This window comes from Drosophila teissieri, chromosome 3R (assembly GCF_016746235.2).
Source record: "Drosophila teissieri strain GT53w chromosome 3R, Prin_Dtei_1.1, whole genome shotgun sequence".
Taxonomy (NCBI): Eukaryota; Metazoa; Arthropoda; class Insecta; order Diptera; family Drosophilidae; genus Drosophila; species Drosophila teissieri.
The window spans coordinates 10,441,599-10,459,313 of record NC_053032.1 but is presented as its reverse complement, the minus strand read 5'-3'; the positions used below and the strand labels follow the sequence as shown (position 1 = coordinate 10,459,313).

Sequence of the window (17,715 nt, the reverse complement as noted above, 5' to 3'; positions counted from 1 at the left end):
ATTACTAAACCTCGTCGACCCACCGAGAGTGGTGAAATGGAGTGGTGCCAGTGGCAGTTCTAGTGCCACTGTGGCTGCTCCTTCGACCCAATTCCCATTCGCCCGCACTGCAGATTTCCGCTTCTAATGGATTTTTATGCCCGGGATTGGCGGAGGTCGACGTGCCGCCATTTAATCTACACTCAATATGATTTTACCGCACAGCGGGAAGAATTCTGCGAGGGTCGCTAATGCCAACATATTGTATATGTGCACTGGGAAAACAGTCGGGGTCTCACCTCAATATGTCATATCAATTCAACAAGCCTTATCATTAAACAGAAAGTTCTTTGAAATTGCAGTCTTATATACTTTACAGCTGATGGGTTTTTTTTAATTCGATGTCTTAATATTCAGTAATAGGAAGCTCAAGCTAGTCCGCCTATCCTTAGATTGCTTCCTCTTCTAAGAAATGCAAGAGGAACTTTGTTTTCTCTCTGTGCACCGCTGTGTGCATGTCCGTATTTATATGCCATAATCAGCATTATATGCCCGTCATGGTGTTCTCTCGCTTTTTCGCCATGCCATTGTAGTGCTAATGATGATGAAGTTGTCCTTAAATGCCCGGCCAACTCAGCCAGATCCAGATGCTGCGGTGGCATTCGCCACTTGCCGCGTGGAGCGGGAACTTGGAGCAGCATTTGGGGGCAGGACGGCCTGCCACTTACTTGGCATGCTGGTCAGCCGGCGCTTGTACACTTGTAATGAAAAGTAATTTGGGCCATATTCGCTTGATTGTGCGTATTTTGTTTGTGGACTTAATTCAGAATCCCGATTCGGCGGGGGCGGACCAAGGCGTTTCCATGTAATAATTGCGTACAAAATTAATGAACGTGCTTTTGCGTGGAAAATTTGATTAAAGTGCTCATTAATTCCAATTGTCGGCAATTTGCCCGGGCCAAAGATGAAGATGAAGCTTAACCGTGTGAGGATACCAATCGAAAGTCAAGTATTTAGGCATTCATTGCGTTCCTAATTGTCTATTCAGAGCCAAAGGCTTGTGCATTCAATTGAATATCTACAAACTTGGCCTAAACCCGATTATTATTTTATAGCCGCAAGGCCGGAGATGCTGGTGCCAGGGCCAGTGCCTCAAAAATTGGCAATGCATTATGCAATTCGATTTGCATGTTTCTGATTGCCTGGCAAAAGCACAGAGATCCTCACAGACCCACACACACACGCGCAGCCTTGTAATTGAAATTGATAGCAGCAAAATGAAATTTGTGACATTTATGTTGATAAATTGTGTTTGTGACAACACTGAAATGAAACTGAAACTGAAACGGCAGCAAATAAATGCGAAATTTCAACTGTCCAAGCACAAACAAAATAATGCAACGCAAGCAAATACTCAAGAAAATGTCAAAAAGTGAAGCTGCAAACACGAAAGCCCCCGAAAATCCCACCCGCAATTCGATGGCCAATATTTGAGGCTTCTTGTCTCTCGTATGTATGTGTCTTGTTGCATGTTCAACAAGCAATATCGCACAATAAATCCAAAACTAAAACTAAAATACACACCCAGACCCATTCAATGGCTCTTTGTCGGGCAAAAATCAAACATTTCTCCAGCTCCATTGCCCCACGGCGAGCAACAGTCGGTTTTAGTTTATGTTTCGGGTTGCGATAGGGATTCAGGTTGGAGCTCGGTCTGTCCGGATCCGAATCCGGATCCGGACTCTCCTCCCAGTAGAAGTCTGGGTCGTGGGGCTGAGTGGGGCTGAGTGGGTATTGAACAGGCCGAGAGGCTCATTATTATGCATGAAGCCAGGGACGGCTGTCTAGCACCTGCAGGACAAAGCATTCGCAGCACACAGCTACACAAACCTGGTATCTGCTACCCACCTGGTGCTCCCTATACAGGGTATGTACTTACATATATATACCCGTACCTACCAGTGGAACGGAAATTTGCGCTGACATGAAAACCTCGCCACCGGCGCTCTTCTATAACGCAACATCCGTCGTCGTCATCGCCAGTCGTTCACCTCACAAGTTTAAGTGGGCTGCGGCAGCCTTTGATTCGGGTTCTGATCCACTATCTGCCGGTAGTACACTGAGAAAATGCTAGTCACCTGCTACATGGAAGTGATTGAAAATGGTTTATAGTAACAGAAAACGGGCAAAGTTTCGTATCCCAAATATAAATGATGTATGACAAATTTACACATATTTTGTTCTATTTGTTATTTAATGAACAGTAATCAGTATTATATTATGCTATCAAAACAGTTAGCTGTTAACTTAAATTAAATAAAGTATAATAGGTTGACTATTGAATGGGCTTAACCAACATTTCCACTATTTCCATTCCCGTGTATCTTATAGGCAAACAATAATTATTATTCCAGTTGTTCGCTAGATCTAAAGTGCTTTCCTTATATTTAACTAACATCCAGTAAAACGACTTTTCCAAGTGCACAGAAGCCGGGCAAACTAGTTGGTATTCAATGCAGCATCCGGAACTTGATGGAATTGACTTTTGTGTCCGAGAGGCAGAAGCCGCGAATGCGTGGCGTTGAATTTGTCCCGGCAGCGTCATTAAATCAAATTGAAACCCTTTTTCGGGCCAAAATGGGACTTGAGACTTTTGATTGCTTCGTTCTGAGGTGGTTTACAAAACTATTAAGGGCTCCCCTTTTTCCGCAGGGAGACTGCTAACTAAATGGGAAATCAGTTTTCCTGTGGGCGTGCCAGGTATCAATCTTTGGGGCATGGATAACATAAATCACACTTAAGATGGGTTTCCCGCCTAATGAGCCATACTACTCACTCAGAGATTCAGCTAGTTGTGGTTGTCCACGTAAATGGGTTTAACCCTTGACAAATGTACAATTTCGGGATATAGCGAGAGGCCTTAAAAACCTTGTATATATACCGTATTTTAATATTATAAAATCGTATTCACGTTATTTTACTTCGACTGACCAACAGCATATAATAGTTCAAGAAAATGTCCATCTACGAGTATATAAAAGAGTAAGTATTCAAGATACACAAGTCTTGGATACATTTGTCTATAACTTTTAAAAATTCGCACATTTTTACCCAATATCGAAGCCCTAATGGTGCCCATGTAAAGGAAAAACTTTAGCTTTTAATCATTTTGGTTATCAAAATGCACAGATATAAAGGTCCTAAATGGAACGCTTACTCTTCGGTCAGTTGGGAATTTCCCACTCCAGTTCGCCACGCGTTTGTTTCCTTTCATGGCTGCCATATTTGCACAATAATTTTGTGGAGCGGAAAATATTTGTTCACACATCCGGCTTCGAATGTGTGCATTTTAATGTGGGTGGCCAAATGTGTTTAGAACACCTCTGCTGCCCCATTAGCATATTATGGCTTATTCACGCACGAGTTTTCCCTAATCGAAAGCGCAAAACATTCGGACCCCTTTATCGAGTTGATTAGCGCAAATGTTCTGACAGCGAGTTTATTTAAATTGTTTCTGTAACTGGCTTGGGGTGGAAAATGGTAATGTATAGGGGTCCGGTTTATGAAAAGATCTAAAAGCTTATTTGAATATTTAAATAAGTGGTTAAATGTTAAATTAAGTTTAAGTGTGGGTGATTTGTTTTTATTTCAGAGAATAAGTACGAAGTTTTAACATCTTTTGGGAATTATTTCTATAAACATTTAGACGTCTTAGTTTAAATATGTTATAGTTCTTCTTCAAATCTGTCCAAAATCAGAGGAAAAACGCTTACAAAAGAATACACGAAAGTGCACATTGGTGTGCCAGCCATATTAAAATCCCAGTGATACCTAGACATTTTCCACAGCAACACCCCGGCAGGAAACAAGCCAAATCCTCTGCCAGATGATGTCCTGTTCCCCGCTGGCAAAACTGGACAACCACAAAATATAGAAAAAAACGAAAAATAAAAAAAGCAAAAAAGTAAGCCAGTAGAATGCATAACCAACTGTATGGGTAAAGTTTCCCAGGGAAATTATTTTTGGCGAGCAGCGGACACTGGCAGCAACTTCAAAGTTAGCGGCAAAGGGAATAACTTGCATATATTTGATTGTTTTTGCTACCCCGCAATGGAGGTATGAAGGTATAGAAAACTTCAAAAAAGGCAACAAAATAAATTTAATAAATTCGCTTAGGGACTTAAAACTTGGAATTGGAAATGGCCATCATGGTGGCCATCGAACCAAGTTTTGATTGCCTTTTGATTAGAAAAGGGGCGGCGAAAGGATTTACATAACTCAGAGCAATGAAGCCCCACAGCTGACTGCGCTAAGTACTTTAATTGAATCGAGCTGAAGCGCCATAATCTGACCAAAAAATCTCCGAACGAATCGAGAATGGAGAACGGAGAATGCCTTATAAATTCCTAATGCCTTCCGCAAGCAACATCTTGGTTTTGTTATCGGTTTAGTGGCCCTTGCTGGCCATAAGAAGCAGCAGTTTAAGTGAAAGCTGACTCAGTAACGACTCTGGCCACACCTACACACTACAGCCACCACAACCAAAACTTTCTCCACTGGTCGCAAAACAATGCGACAGAAGCGGAAAAGCGGAAATTGCTTGGCTCGAATTGGTGTGAAATGCAACTCGAAATGCAAGCTGGCCTTCTGATTGCGAATGGGAATGGTGAAGTTTCGTGACAAAGTGCGGGTTCGCCTGCCGACCAGAACTCAGGTCCCATTTAGTGTCGCTCTTACTCCTTTTAATGTGATTGTGAAATGCAAAGCGAATGCCCCCAGATTTGAGACGTGAAAAGCGCTGGAAAAGCGAAGGAAATCGCGCTCAGGGACGAGGAAACCGAGACTCGTGGCCCTCGGGCTAGATAAGCCAGTCGGTCCGACAGACAAACAGACAGCCAACAGACAGACAGACAGACAAAACGACAGGCAGCCTGATATGTTCGAATCATTAAGCGCCTTTTAGCCGAGCTTCTTCAGTGCTCAGTGCTCAGTGCTCATTAAAGCTAAGCCCAAAGCTAAACAACAAAGCAAAGCCAGTCCTTCGCATTTCTTGTATACATATTAATCATACGCACTGTTGCCAGGCGACTGGCAAGGAGCCAGAAAGTTTTCAGTTGTTTTTTGCCGCTTTCGGCTCAATCAGGGACCGGCAACCCTTTCAGCCCGAGACCATTGAAGCACAATTATCAAAAAGTTTTACCAACAGCCGGGAATAAACTTCTTAGCCCAGTTTGCCCCACCCCAAAAAATCTTGGGGAATGAAAACAAAGCGTATTTTAATGCGAAGGACTTACAGCAAGTTCTGCAGGCCGATTAAGCGATTAATAAGCTTGTCAATTTGCAATTGTTGCCAGCAGTTGGCAAGTGAATTATGAACTGGCCGTCGGAGTTGTTTTCGTTTCACACACTTTATTGAAATTGGTCGCCTCGAAGACCTTTGGCAATAAGGCGCCAACTCCTGGCCCCCACTCCAAATGAGCATAGTTCGCACTAGCCGACAGTAAACACCTGCAGTGTTCCAATTTCTGGTGGGGAGCAGGCACAGATTGGCCAACTCTGCCGGCAGGCAAAGGAGCAGCCAACTCTCGAGGGCCTCTTCAAACACACTCGCACATCCAGACAGACAGACAAACAAGCACACCAACACACAGCCACACCAACACACAAACAATCCTGGCCCACAAGTATTTGCCCATGTATCTGTAGCTGTGAGCCGGCATTAGACAAACCAGTAATAGTTTTTGCTGGGGTATTTTGCGTGCTCAACGCGCAACAACTTCTTCTTCTTCTTCTTCTGCTTACCTGGTTACACATTTTTTATGAGCGCCTGGAGAGCAATTACTAAAGATTCCGCTTTCCTTGCAATAAAAATTTAAGATGCCAACCAGGCAGGAAGCCTCCTCTTCTGGACAGGAGGCCAAAATGTGGCAGACAGCCTGCCAGTTGGAGGGACTACGGCAAATTGTTGGCTAAATGCAAATATTACACCTGGGCGTACCATTTCTTTTCTTCTTTCTGGGTCTTGTTTTCTTCCTGGTCCGAGAGCAAAACACTTCTCGGTTGGGGTCTTGGGTTCTTAAAGAGTAGCTTTAAGCATCTCTTGTTGGTCACTTTGCTAACCAACAGTTTTCTGAAAAGTGTCCTGCGCTTGAACACTGAAGAGCGGAGTAGTTGCACTTTAAAAATGGTGCTGTAAGCTTATTATATGTTGAAGACTTCCAGACTACAAGGCAATATAAGCAAATAGTATTTTATTCAAAAGGAATCATTTAATGGAAATGTTTTTCTTGAGCAAACGAACCTTAATTACAGTTCCCCCTTTTCAGTTTCTTATATTAATCTGATTGTTTATCTGTTCATTATGAATGAATTAATTTAACTACAACTAAATGTGTGCTTTTCAGCTATAAATGATATATCAACTGTTTAAGCCGTTTCAACATAACATAGAGCAAGTACAATGTAGTAGGTAATGTAACTTGCTGAAGTTATGCGTTGATTTTCTCCAAGTGCATTTCGATGCTGATAAATGATTGTGTGTCTATGGAGCTTAGTATTTGCATTCGCCGCCCGATGTGCTTGTGAGTGGCTTTTACGAGACCGCCTGCCAATGTCAAGCCAGCATGCAACCCAGAGCCGCAGGATGAAGGAGCAGAAGCAGGAGCTGGAGCTGGAGCAGGAGCAGGGGCAGTTAGCCGGGAAGTAGGATCTAGGAGCCATCTGTAGGTCGTGGCCCTGCCAACGGCCATGGGCAGAGACTAAAGCAGGGCAAATCTACATTTTGCCAGCTACAGGCCGCAACAGGCGCACTTTGGCCCACACTCCACTGGATTATACACACTCACACCCGGAGGAGAAATGCCAGGCACACGTAGACGTTGAATAAAGTAACTTTTTTATTGCGTCTTCATCTACATACATACTAGATGCGAGTATAAAAGCCACCGCAGAAAACTTTTTCCCCAGAATTGTTATTCAAAGTGGCAGGCCGACCACAAAATCCGAAAAGTAAAAGGCATATCAGGTGAAAGAGAGGAGGCGGTCTGAATGGAAATGGCAACGCACCAAATTGAAATACAAATAATGAGCTGGCAAAACAAAAATCATGCCCAGTCCATCATCAAATCGATGTTGAGAGGAAATGTAAGCTGGCAGTTTAGAAATATGAAATATTGCCCTCAGGCTGAAGTCCTTTTTGGGGGCTGCCAAAAGTAAAGTAAGGACCTGGTGGAATGGCTGAGGCGGGCTATTGACTGCCTTTGGTGATCCATCAAATTTGGTCTGCCCAAACCTGATTTCCATTAAAGAAGCTGTTGTTGCCGCAAGTTTTCCATTGATGCGCATATTCTTGGCTCTTAGGAATCCGAAATATGCCGTGACGGGCCATATGCCGCTATGCGAATAGGATGGGCAAGGATTTCCCCGACCCTCTCCAGTTTTTGAGGAAAACTGACGCCATAAAATTGGCACATAAAAGTGGAAAAGGTTTCCCCATTTCCCCCTTTTGGCTGTTTTCTGCCAGCCAAATGTACTCTAATTAAATTGAATTGCTTTCTGCTTTTTCGCTGCAAACTTTTTAATGCAACATTTGAGTTTAGTTTTACGTGCGCTCCATTGAAGCTGAAAAATGTAGCCCACGTTTAGATTTTATGGCCGCTTCCCCTCCCTTCAGCTTTGCAAACTTTTCTCTCTCCGTCGGCCATGCACTTTGTATGCACTTGAGTGGCTGCCATGTCTGACCCACTTAGTGGCAGCCAAATTGACCAGTCCAAGACAGAGGACTGCAGGGAGCACATGGCGAAATGGCGAAATGGCTACAGCAAATACGGCTCACAGACTGAGGTGGAATTAAGAATGAGCTGATTAAGCCCAAGTTGGCAGACAGTTTGGCCTGATTAGGATTGAGTTAAATGTAAAGTAAACAAGGCTTGACTCCAGCTCATTTCGGAGTCCAATTAAACTTAAATTAATTTGGCCAGCAGCTGCCCGGCCACCAATATTTGCACACATTGATTGAGTTAACACTTCTGGGCCAAGTTGCAAAATTGTACTTTGGCTGGCTAGCTGGAGCGGGCTGGAGCTGGCTTGGCTGGAGTTTTCAGCCCCTTGAAGGCAGGCCAAGAAATCATCGCAGTGCTAGAAAATAAACTCATAATTGCCTGAACTTTCGGTTAGGGAGATAAGAGCCAAAGGACCAAGGGATAAGGATAATGGAGCGTTGAAAGGGGACACAGCAAACTTTCACATTAGTAATTAATAAAGCTGTAGGGATGTGATGGCCAAAAGTTTTTGCCTCTGATAATTTTGATGTAGCCTGTGAAGCTCATGTAAATTAAATTACAAGCGGGCAGGCCAGCGGAAGAACACACCCCACATTCACATGCGCATCGCCGCATTGAATGGCAAGCGGAAAATGGGAAGTGGAAAGTGGGAAGTGGAAAATGGGAAATTGAAACGAAGAAAATTATAATGAGTTCCGTTCCGTTCTTTCTCGCCGGCGAGAAGCGTCAAGTTTATTTCGGACGGACATCGCATCGCATCCTGGGCTGCTGCATCGACTTCGCTGCCCGCCTATCCGACTATCCAACTATCCGACTATCCGACTATAGCCATCAGGATATCTGTCGGTTGAGCTGTCGCCATGATGTTAATTGCATGTACGAGTGCGGCCCCGACGCGCTTCTCCGCTCCTGCGAGACTACGAATTGGTATCGACATACACACAATTTGCATAATTGAAGTGAGCGAGAAATTGCAGCGCATGTAAAATGAGAATTTTCCCTTTCAAGCGAAAAACATCATTTTCATACAGAGCGCAAGGGTGTGTGGGTGTTATGTTAATGCTGTTGTTGTTATCCTCGCACAAAGACATTCAGCAATTGCATCCGCATCCGCATTCGCATCCCCATTCAGAGTCCTGCAAATCACAAGGTAGCAGTGGATGTCATGGATGGATGTCATGGATTGCTGGGTAAATTGATTTGCTGCCTTCGCAGCTGAGTCGAGCTGGCATTGCGTTAATAACCAAATTATGCGTAAACAATATTAACAGACAGCAGCTTGAGTGCATTCCGCACGAGAATCCTTGCTACCCTGGGCATCGACGCATCTTAAAGCTATTTTAATTAATTCCAGGCAACCGCAAGGCAATCAACTTGCGGTCAGGCGATGGAGTTTTCCACCATCAAATATTGATGGGGAAAACTCTGTCTTCGGCAGCGACCAAGCGTAAGCAGCTCAATTTCAAGCAGCTAGTTAAATATTTCACACTCCAGGGGTCACCCAGGGGATGGATTGCAGAGGGGGGTGGGGTCCGGAAAAGCCGGAAAATCGGGGTGGTGGATGGAAAACTGTTGTATTGCTGTTCGGGCGCTGTTGTGTGTATGCTTTTATTGCAGTTTGGCAAACTTTTATCCCATCAAATATTAACAAGTTTTGGATATTTACATATCTCACATCTAACAACAGCATGGAGAGATGCTTCCGGCCTGTGAACACTGAGAGAAAAGCTAACAGCTTTTGGAAATGCATCCATTCTACACTAAACTTTTCAGTTGCAGAGCACGTGAGGTATTGAAGTAGTAGAACTGCACAATAAATGTTGTGTTAAAAGGGAAACGATGTAGCAAATGAAAGTACAATACATATTCATTCATTAGTTACCTTGTAAATGATATTTAATGTTCTGCCCAATATTCGTTTCAAATTGTATATGTTAGTTCGTAGAAAGAATTAAAGGAACGTGGTTTTTCTTTGTGGAACTTTTCGCTTTTCCTCCGAACGCATTACCCCTTTACTATTTCACTACTGTGCGACAATAAGACATGCGCATTAGTGTAAATTTGTGGAAATGCTTTTACGCAACTTGGGCGACCAATTCGATTGAAAGTTTCGAGCCAGTTGCTCCGGCAAGCAAATTGAGACAAGTTCTGCTGCATTTTCTGGCCAGCAATTTGCCGATTATAATTTGATACTGATTGCCACGGCGCACGGGGCGTATGCGCAACGTGTCGCTGTGTAACTGGCGTGTGTCCTCTGCCTGCGGTTGCAACTGTGCCGCATTCATTGCTTGTTGCTGCGCGACATTAAGTGGCGCATTATGCACACTGAATGGGCGCGGTCATGGTTCTGGCCACATAAATCACTTGCAGGCAAACAAGCGCGCAACTTGGTTGCATTAAATTTGCATAACTTTCCGCTGTTGCTTCGAACGGCTCACTCAGTCTGGGCGCGCAGTTTGCGTTTAAGAACTTGAGCAACTTTTGCAGTATTTGCTAGTTGGTGGCCACCAAGCAAGCGAACGTGCAACATACAATGTGCTATTACCGCTGACAAGCAACAAATGTTTGCGGAAATCTGGGGAAATCTACGGGAAATCTAGGGGAAATCTGCGAAATGCACTTGCCATTAAGAACAGCCAGGGGAATACGAGCTTAATTTGAATTCTGCCACCCGCTTTTATTGGCAAACTTCAATAAATTACACCACCATTAATCCCGGCTGCCAGGCGAAAACGTGACGCGAGTTCTCTACTCAAAGGCAGGAAGCCAGCGATTGCTTAACCAAACGACTTCGATTTCCATGTGTGCTTGCTTGTTTGTTTGCGTTTTCAATTTACCCGCCACAATGAAGAAAATTGGAACGGGGACTCGCTCATTTCGCTTGCCAAACGGGTAAACAATTTTCCACGCCAAAACGAATTTCGCAAATTGATAATCATCGGCGTTGGGAACGGAAGCGACGACGAGTACACTTCGAAATTGCTGAAAAAGGAATTTCGGTTCGTGTCTAAAATGGTTGAATCAGGAATGAATGTCTGCTTCGAATGAACGAAAATGCAACAAAGTCGCTTAAATGGTCCTCCGATCCGGATGAATCGGACCTGTCCTTGTTCAAAACCGCATCATCTGCATAATGAAATCCATCCGTTGATGGCAATGATAAGCAAGTAAAAACAAAGCAGCGGAAAATCGCATTAAAATTAATTATGCTTTTTCATTTCGTTTCATTTCGAGAGTGCACACAGAAGATGGCAAAAAACATTAAAATATCTTTTTTGCTGGGTGCCCAGAGTTCTTAGTTACTATCCATTGTTGTGACAGCTGCAAAATGAATACGAGTATCATAAATATCAAAGCTTTGTGCCGACCGCGGAAAAACTATGCCATAAATTCATTGACATAACTGCGGCTGGCCATCCGAGGAATTATGACATAAACTCAATTATAGAGCAATGGAGCACTGTTCAGCAGGTTAATAAAATGATGGCTGGCACCAGAATAGGCGGCAATTAATGGTAGAACGTGGCCGGGCATTAGCTCTAACTGCCCCACCAAAGCCATAGCCAAAGCCAAAGCCAAGGCGCCATGCACGACTTGATCAAGAAATACAAGCGGAAATAACTACTCATTAAGCGCGATGGCCACGTAAACTGCCAGCAGTCCATTGGGGGCTAGGAAATGGCGTCAGGCAGTGGGCAGTTGGGAATTGGGAGTTAGGAGCTGGGAGCTGGGAGCTAGGAGCTGGGAGCTAGGAGCTGGGAGCTTGGAGTTGGCAGTGCAGCTGCTGCAAACTATAGACACGGAACGCTCGTGTGGTAATAGAAATCATTACAATAAAACCAAATGAGCCCGAAGCAACAGCCAAACGAGGAAATGGCCAAGAAAAGAAAGTCATTTGGCATTTGGCAGCTTTTGGCTGCTGCTTTCAAGCCGCCGAGTCCGAGTCCCAGTCCCAGTCCGAATCCGCAGCTCTGGGATGAGCTGGCCAAAATAAGCGCAGACAAATGGCAGACACGTAGAAGGCATCACGGGCAGCCAAGTCCAAGACCGAATCCTGCTTCGAGGTCAGGGCAGACAATCAAAATCCATTTGAGACGGAAATGAGTGAAATCAACATCGGCGTCGCCCTTTTGCAGATACTTTCATCACTACACTCTAAGAACCTTTGCTTCTACCTTTGATTCATCCCAATCTTCCTTGAGGATGAGTAAAATGAAATATAGCCTAACAATGGCTTGTTTGTATATTTATAGTTAATAAAGCAATGTTTTGGTATACCCACCTCTTTACAATATAGCGCCTAAATAATTGCAATTAAATATTTTTTCTCCTAAGAAATGTATTCAATATCCAATACTACGAATAATTATTTCTGTAAGTCAGAGTCGAAGGTCTTGTTACTAGTACTCAAACACATCCACAAACCCATTAGAGTTAAAATTAATATTATTATTAATTTATTAATATTAATAAATAAAAATAAATAAATAACATTTCTGTAAGTGTAGAAAATGGCTTCGGCTGCAGCAGGTCGTGCCATAACTTCACATGAGAAGGCGCATTTTTGTGGCAGAGGCAGAATTATTTTTGGGAAATGTCAAGGCTCCTTGGTGGCTTTAAAATAATTACGATACTCACAGAAGACGACACGGAAAGAGACGGGCATAGTGGCACAAAGACAGAGAGAGAGAGACGGCGACAAGGAGTCGGTATGGTCTGGTCTGGTTTGCTGGATGGGGAAAGGGGGACGGGGGAAGGGAAAGGGACAAGCTGAACGCTTCATCGCCTCCATTCGACTTGCTCGGCTGGCCCGACTCCGTTAAGCTTTTGAGCGCATTCCTCAGCTTCTTCGGCATGCAAGTGAAATATGTTTTGATATTAAATTATTGTCGGCACGCCCCAGCAGCCACAACACAACAACACACTCCTCCCCCAGACACCCCCTCGCACACACACAGGCACACACACACAACCCGATTATATGAGGCACGTGCAGTTCAGGACGCATAATAATTGCCGGTTGATAGCTCGGCAAGAGCCCGGCCCATTGGGAGGATGCGTATCCTTTCGCATCTCGGATCGCTTTCCTTTGCCGGAAAAGCAGGGAAAGCAGGAAAAGCCGCAAGGCCACAAGCCGTTGCCGATATAAAAGCAGAAGCTGGAGCTGTAGCTGTATCTGTATCTGAAGCTAAGCTGGGACGTACGCTCCAACTGAATTCCGAAAAGCAAAACTGGAATTTTTATTGCAAATTGCGAAATTTTAACTAAAAAAACAGAACGCAGCCAGTAAAAGCGATGAACATAGTCCTTGCCCCATTGTTCGGGAAATGCCTCACAAAATGTTCAGTGTCACTGCAAGAAATTGCTACTCGTGCCCCTGAAATCAATAGCACTGTGCCACAAATCACTTATATTAGATATTTTACACAATCATATTTTTGCTGACTGCATAAGACGGTCACCATTAGAAAATAAATCTAGTTGTAGATTTCGTTTCATTTCCATGCATAAGGTACTAAAAACTTTGGTTTGATTGCGTAGCCTAGTGTAACTTTCGCACAGCACTTTTGTGCATTTCGTGTGCAATCCGCCGGCGAAGATCAAAGTTGTAATTTGAATAATTTATTAGGACTGAACTTCGTGCGCAGCGGCTGAGAAGTTGTCCAAAGCGCCTTAAAGGTAATAAACAAAACTCTTTCTTTCTGCTTATGATTCGCTGCCCAAAGAATGGCGCAAGAGGAAAAGCCGGAAGCAAATCATTGAAATGTTTCATTTCCTCAATTTGAGGTTGGCCAAAGTGGGCCAAAGTGGGGGCGGGGGGGAAATTCGTTCGCTTTTTTCCAGAGCAAAGAGAAATAAAGCGGATTCTGAAAAAAAATAATTCCCAAGTAGCGCAAAGCGGACGACTATGGGAACTGAACGATTTTGCTGAACGAGGGGATGAGCTGAATGGGATGGCGGCAGGTGCATCAACAAAAGGTAAAATATATGCATAGAATATTCTCAGTATACGTGGAGCGTCAGCGCTTTTCACTCAATTTCCAACTGCAAATCACTTCTCCCGCAGCCGCTTTCAATCGACAATATCCGTTTTTATATTTTTGGTTGCTTTTGTCCTTCGGCACGTTCAAGTGCAGCCATTAAATATCTTTTGCTCGAGTGCGTCCAAAAATGTTGTGGGAATTAAAGACGACAAATCACAAAATCGCCAAATCGCCAAATCGCCCAATCGCCAAATTGGTCAAAACAAGTGGAAAATCACAAATTGTGGCCGAAACAACCGAAACGTGGCCAAGAGGATAACCTCGCCGAGGGACCTCGCTTTACACTCGCATTGTTTTTTAATTTTATCCGCTTTGATTTTACCTCCTTTTTGGGGCTGACATCCCGATCACGATTGATTAGGAGGCCACATTTGAGTATTGATTTACTCGCGCTGATACATCACGTATACGCACCGCTGGCTTGACTCAGGCTTGAGAACCCTGCTAGTGGTGCCCTCATCCGCTCTTCCACTCGACTGGCCCCGTATACCTGCTACCGTTTTTAGTTAAGACTTCCGATTTCTGTTTGAGGCACATCCTCTTTTCGAGTTTCGGGCTTCCGTTTGCTGTAATTTTCATGACTCACCCATCACTGGGTTCCTTAAAATAAAATGGGTTCTTCAAAACTGAACAAATAAGGTTGAATAATACCTATTTATATAGTTGACTTGAACCATATACAAGTGTGGACCAAATCCATATATTTATATTATTCCTCCTAAAAGCAGTCTTTTAGCCGCCTTTCGTTATATGTTTCTGTAGTAAAAAGAAACCCAATGGGGCACAATAATACCATTGGCAGTTGGCTGGACTGGACATGCGACACTGCCTGGCGAATTCTCTTTGATGCGTCAGCTCGTAAAAAATATACACAATTGTTTTCTAATTTTCTCCCGGCGAATCCAATACCCTTGATGACCAAGGCGTTGGGATACTTCTTTTATGCACGCAGCGCATTAAATTGAATTTTAAATGAAGATTGATTTTTGCGCCCGACCCGCAGCAATAGAAGCAAATAAAAGCCGAGAGGGAGAAGAGGAAGAGGAATAGGAGGCGAGAGCCCATGCCAAAGCCACTTGCCAAGAAACCAAAAATGAAATAAACCAAAGAATAAAAAAGGGGAGCCCAAAACAAATGCCGTCCATTGTAATTAGAGACAATGGAAGAGCCATCCCTTGTGACTGCAATGCGCGACCCTTTTCGCCTTTTGGCTCCCCGAAAAAACGCCACCTCGCGGTCCTCTCTTATCTAAATTAATTCAAATGCCTGAAAGAAACACAAATAATTAAAATTAATTATGTGGAAAATATTCAATAAGTTGGAAATTATGCAAACGAGCGCAAAGTAAACGCCCCAAAGATAAAACTAAGTGCAATATCGCCCCTTCGTCGGGCATTTCGGCCATTTCGGCCATTTCGGGCATTTCGGGAGCATCGAGCATTTCGCTGACCAAAAATATCTTCCCATACTTAGCATTGATGGACGGATGATAGACGGATGGATTGATGGTTGGATGGATGAATGGATGGGTGCTGGGAAGGATGGACGGATACGCGTACTAGAAGATTGTCAAGCTGGCAATACTCGAAAGACTTGCCGAATACCCGACTCTATCAGCGCAATGAGAACGAATAGTTTGCGTTCGAGTTAGCAACAATTTCCGGCATTTCGTATATAAACTGAAGACCGAAAATGCGCCACATTCAGTGAGTTCGCATCGGTTCGTTTGGATTCGTTTGGATTCGTTAGTCTGCCGCACGTTTTCCCACCGAAAGTAGCGCAGATTACTTAAAAATACCAAAACCGAAAAATTGGAACAGCCTCTGCCGGCGGCGTTTCTCAGTTTCGGATATTTTCAAATATTCCGACTCTCCGATCCGGCATTCCCCGTTCGCATCTGGTGCGAGTACCACGAACAGCTGCTCCCGGTGCTGCTTCGATTCCCATCCCATCCTCATTCCGCTCTGGGTGCCCGCGCTAAAGACATGAAATTGAAAATCAATCTGGCGTTCCTCCGTGCGACACTCGTCGGCCTCCTGTCCATCATCCTCTTGACACGGACCCCGCAAGTCGAGGCCTTTGGAGGCGGCTCCTCGGGCAATGGGGCCGTGGTGTCGTGCAAAGAGCTGAGTAAGTGTCTAGGAATGTGGCTGAACACTTTCTGTAGCCTTCGAGGAACCACCATGTTTGCCGGGAGATCGGTACTAACAAGTGAAATTAAAATATATATATGCAATACTTTATCAAATAATACTAATCGGTCAAGACCTTTTGTTTATTACTCTAATACTGCAATAAGCTCTTGGAAGCTTATTAATTAGTGCGAATTGTTCCAGAACCTCAATTCAATTACAGTGTTATCAATGAAGTACTTTTAAGAAGAAGTGTAAACTTATGTACTTAAAGTGTTAGGTATCGTTTGATTCAGTTTCAAATATCAATGAATATTAAATTCATTATTTGAATCAATGTATACCTCATCAGTGCTTTTAATGCTAATATGGCCTTTAGACATAATTTGATTGCATTTTCAACAGCTTGTTTAAAAAGTTTCTTTCAACAAGTTAATTAAATTCCCCTTGTTCAATTTCATTTCAATTACAAAGTTTATTAAATGTTCTAGGTAAATAGCAATTGGAGCACACGCTTCAAGAATGAAACAATTTGGTAGTTGCCAAGTTTAGTCCACATGCTGTGATTTTTTTTTCTGCTTCGGGCCAGCCAGTCAATTTTGTCTGCCAAATTGTTCTATTTTTCCGCTTATGACTACGTGGCCAGGGAATTATGAAATATATTGTCGTCCGCCTCGAGCGCCGTATGAATAAACAAACGTAATTGCACTTAATGAGGCCAGTCGAGTCGAGTCGAGTCTTCCGAGCGAAACGTGGACGCGAATGGAGCATTTCCAGGCGGCGATTAACCAATGAATCCGCATTTTTCAGACAACGTCAACTGCTACGTGGGCCGCAACGAGGGCAACTTCTGCAGCAGCAAGGATAAGACCAAGGTCGTCACTCGCTGGTACTTCGACAAGGGCGTCTGCAAGCCCTTCAACTACAAAGGATGCAACGGCAATCGCAACCGCTTCTGCACCCAGGAAAGCTGCGACACACGCTGCGGCGATTGATCGGCACATAGATATAGATACATCTCACCTAGGCGATAAGTTTGTACGCGTATGTTTAGCAAATAGAGATCGCTCCACACTTGAGGAAACAAAAGGTCAATAATTACACACTCAATTGGTTTAACTCTCAACCACCTCACACAATGGCTCACAATTTACTCGCTGAAATATGATTTTGTCACAACTCCCCAACTATTATTTTAAGAGTTAAGTGCTTTTACTAAAAATCTAAATAAATAAATAAAAAAATTCAATTTCCATAGCAGGTTCAAGTTCTTTTACATTGTGCAAAATTGAACTTTAGGTGCAGGCACCAAACACTCAAGTACTTAAGTGTTTTTACCTTTGATCACACGGATTTTGACTAAATGCCGCCCAAAAATAGACACCCAAATGTTGTAAGCTGTCAGCGGTGGATCGGCACTTTGTTCACTGTCAGGGCTGTATAAAAAGACGAAAAAAAGGCAAATAAAACAAAATAAAATAAAATAAAATGAAGTGAAATAAAGAGGGCCTGCGGAAAAAATGCGCCAAATGTGCTTTCTGTCAGTGGCATATCAAATGGCCCCTGACATCCGACTGACAGTGTCGCCAAGACGGCGACTGCCACCCATTCCGCGCTCCTAGTGGGCTCCTGGTGCCCCATCCTCCGATGCTGACGTACTCCACCCACTGCTGCGGCTGGACCTTGTCGTGGAAAGTGAGATGCCCTACCACTGCCACCAGGTGAGCGGTGTTTTGCACATCAAAGAGCCGTCATCTTTGTCCCTTCTTTGCTGCTATC

General features: G+C 43.7%; 1 protein-coding gene across 1 annotated transcript; it reads left to right on the top strand.

Moving 5' to 3' along the window:
* The first annotated feature begins 15,523 nt into the window (after nucleotides 1–15,523).
* Nucleotides 15,524–17,116, top strand: LOC122621508 (kunitz-type U15-theraphotoxin-Hhn1f). Its single transcript, XM_043799378.1, has 2 exons — nucleotides 15,524–15,934; nucleotides 16,747–17,116. Exons 1-2 carry the CDS (start codon nucleotides 15,790–15,792, stop codon nucleotides 16,929–16,931), a joined length of 330 nt encoding a protein of 109 aa, XP_043655313.1. The 5' UTR covers nucleotides 15,524–15,789; the 3' UTR covers nucleotides 16,932–17,116.
* Nucleotides 17,117–17,715: the final 599 nt, after the last annotated feature.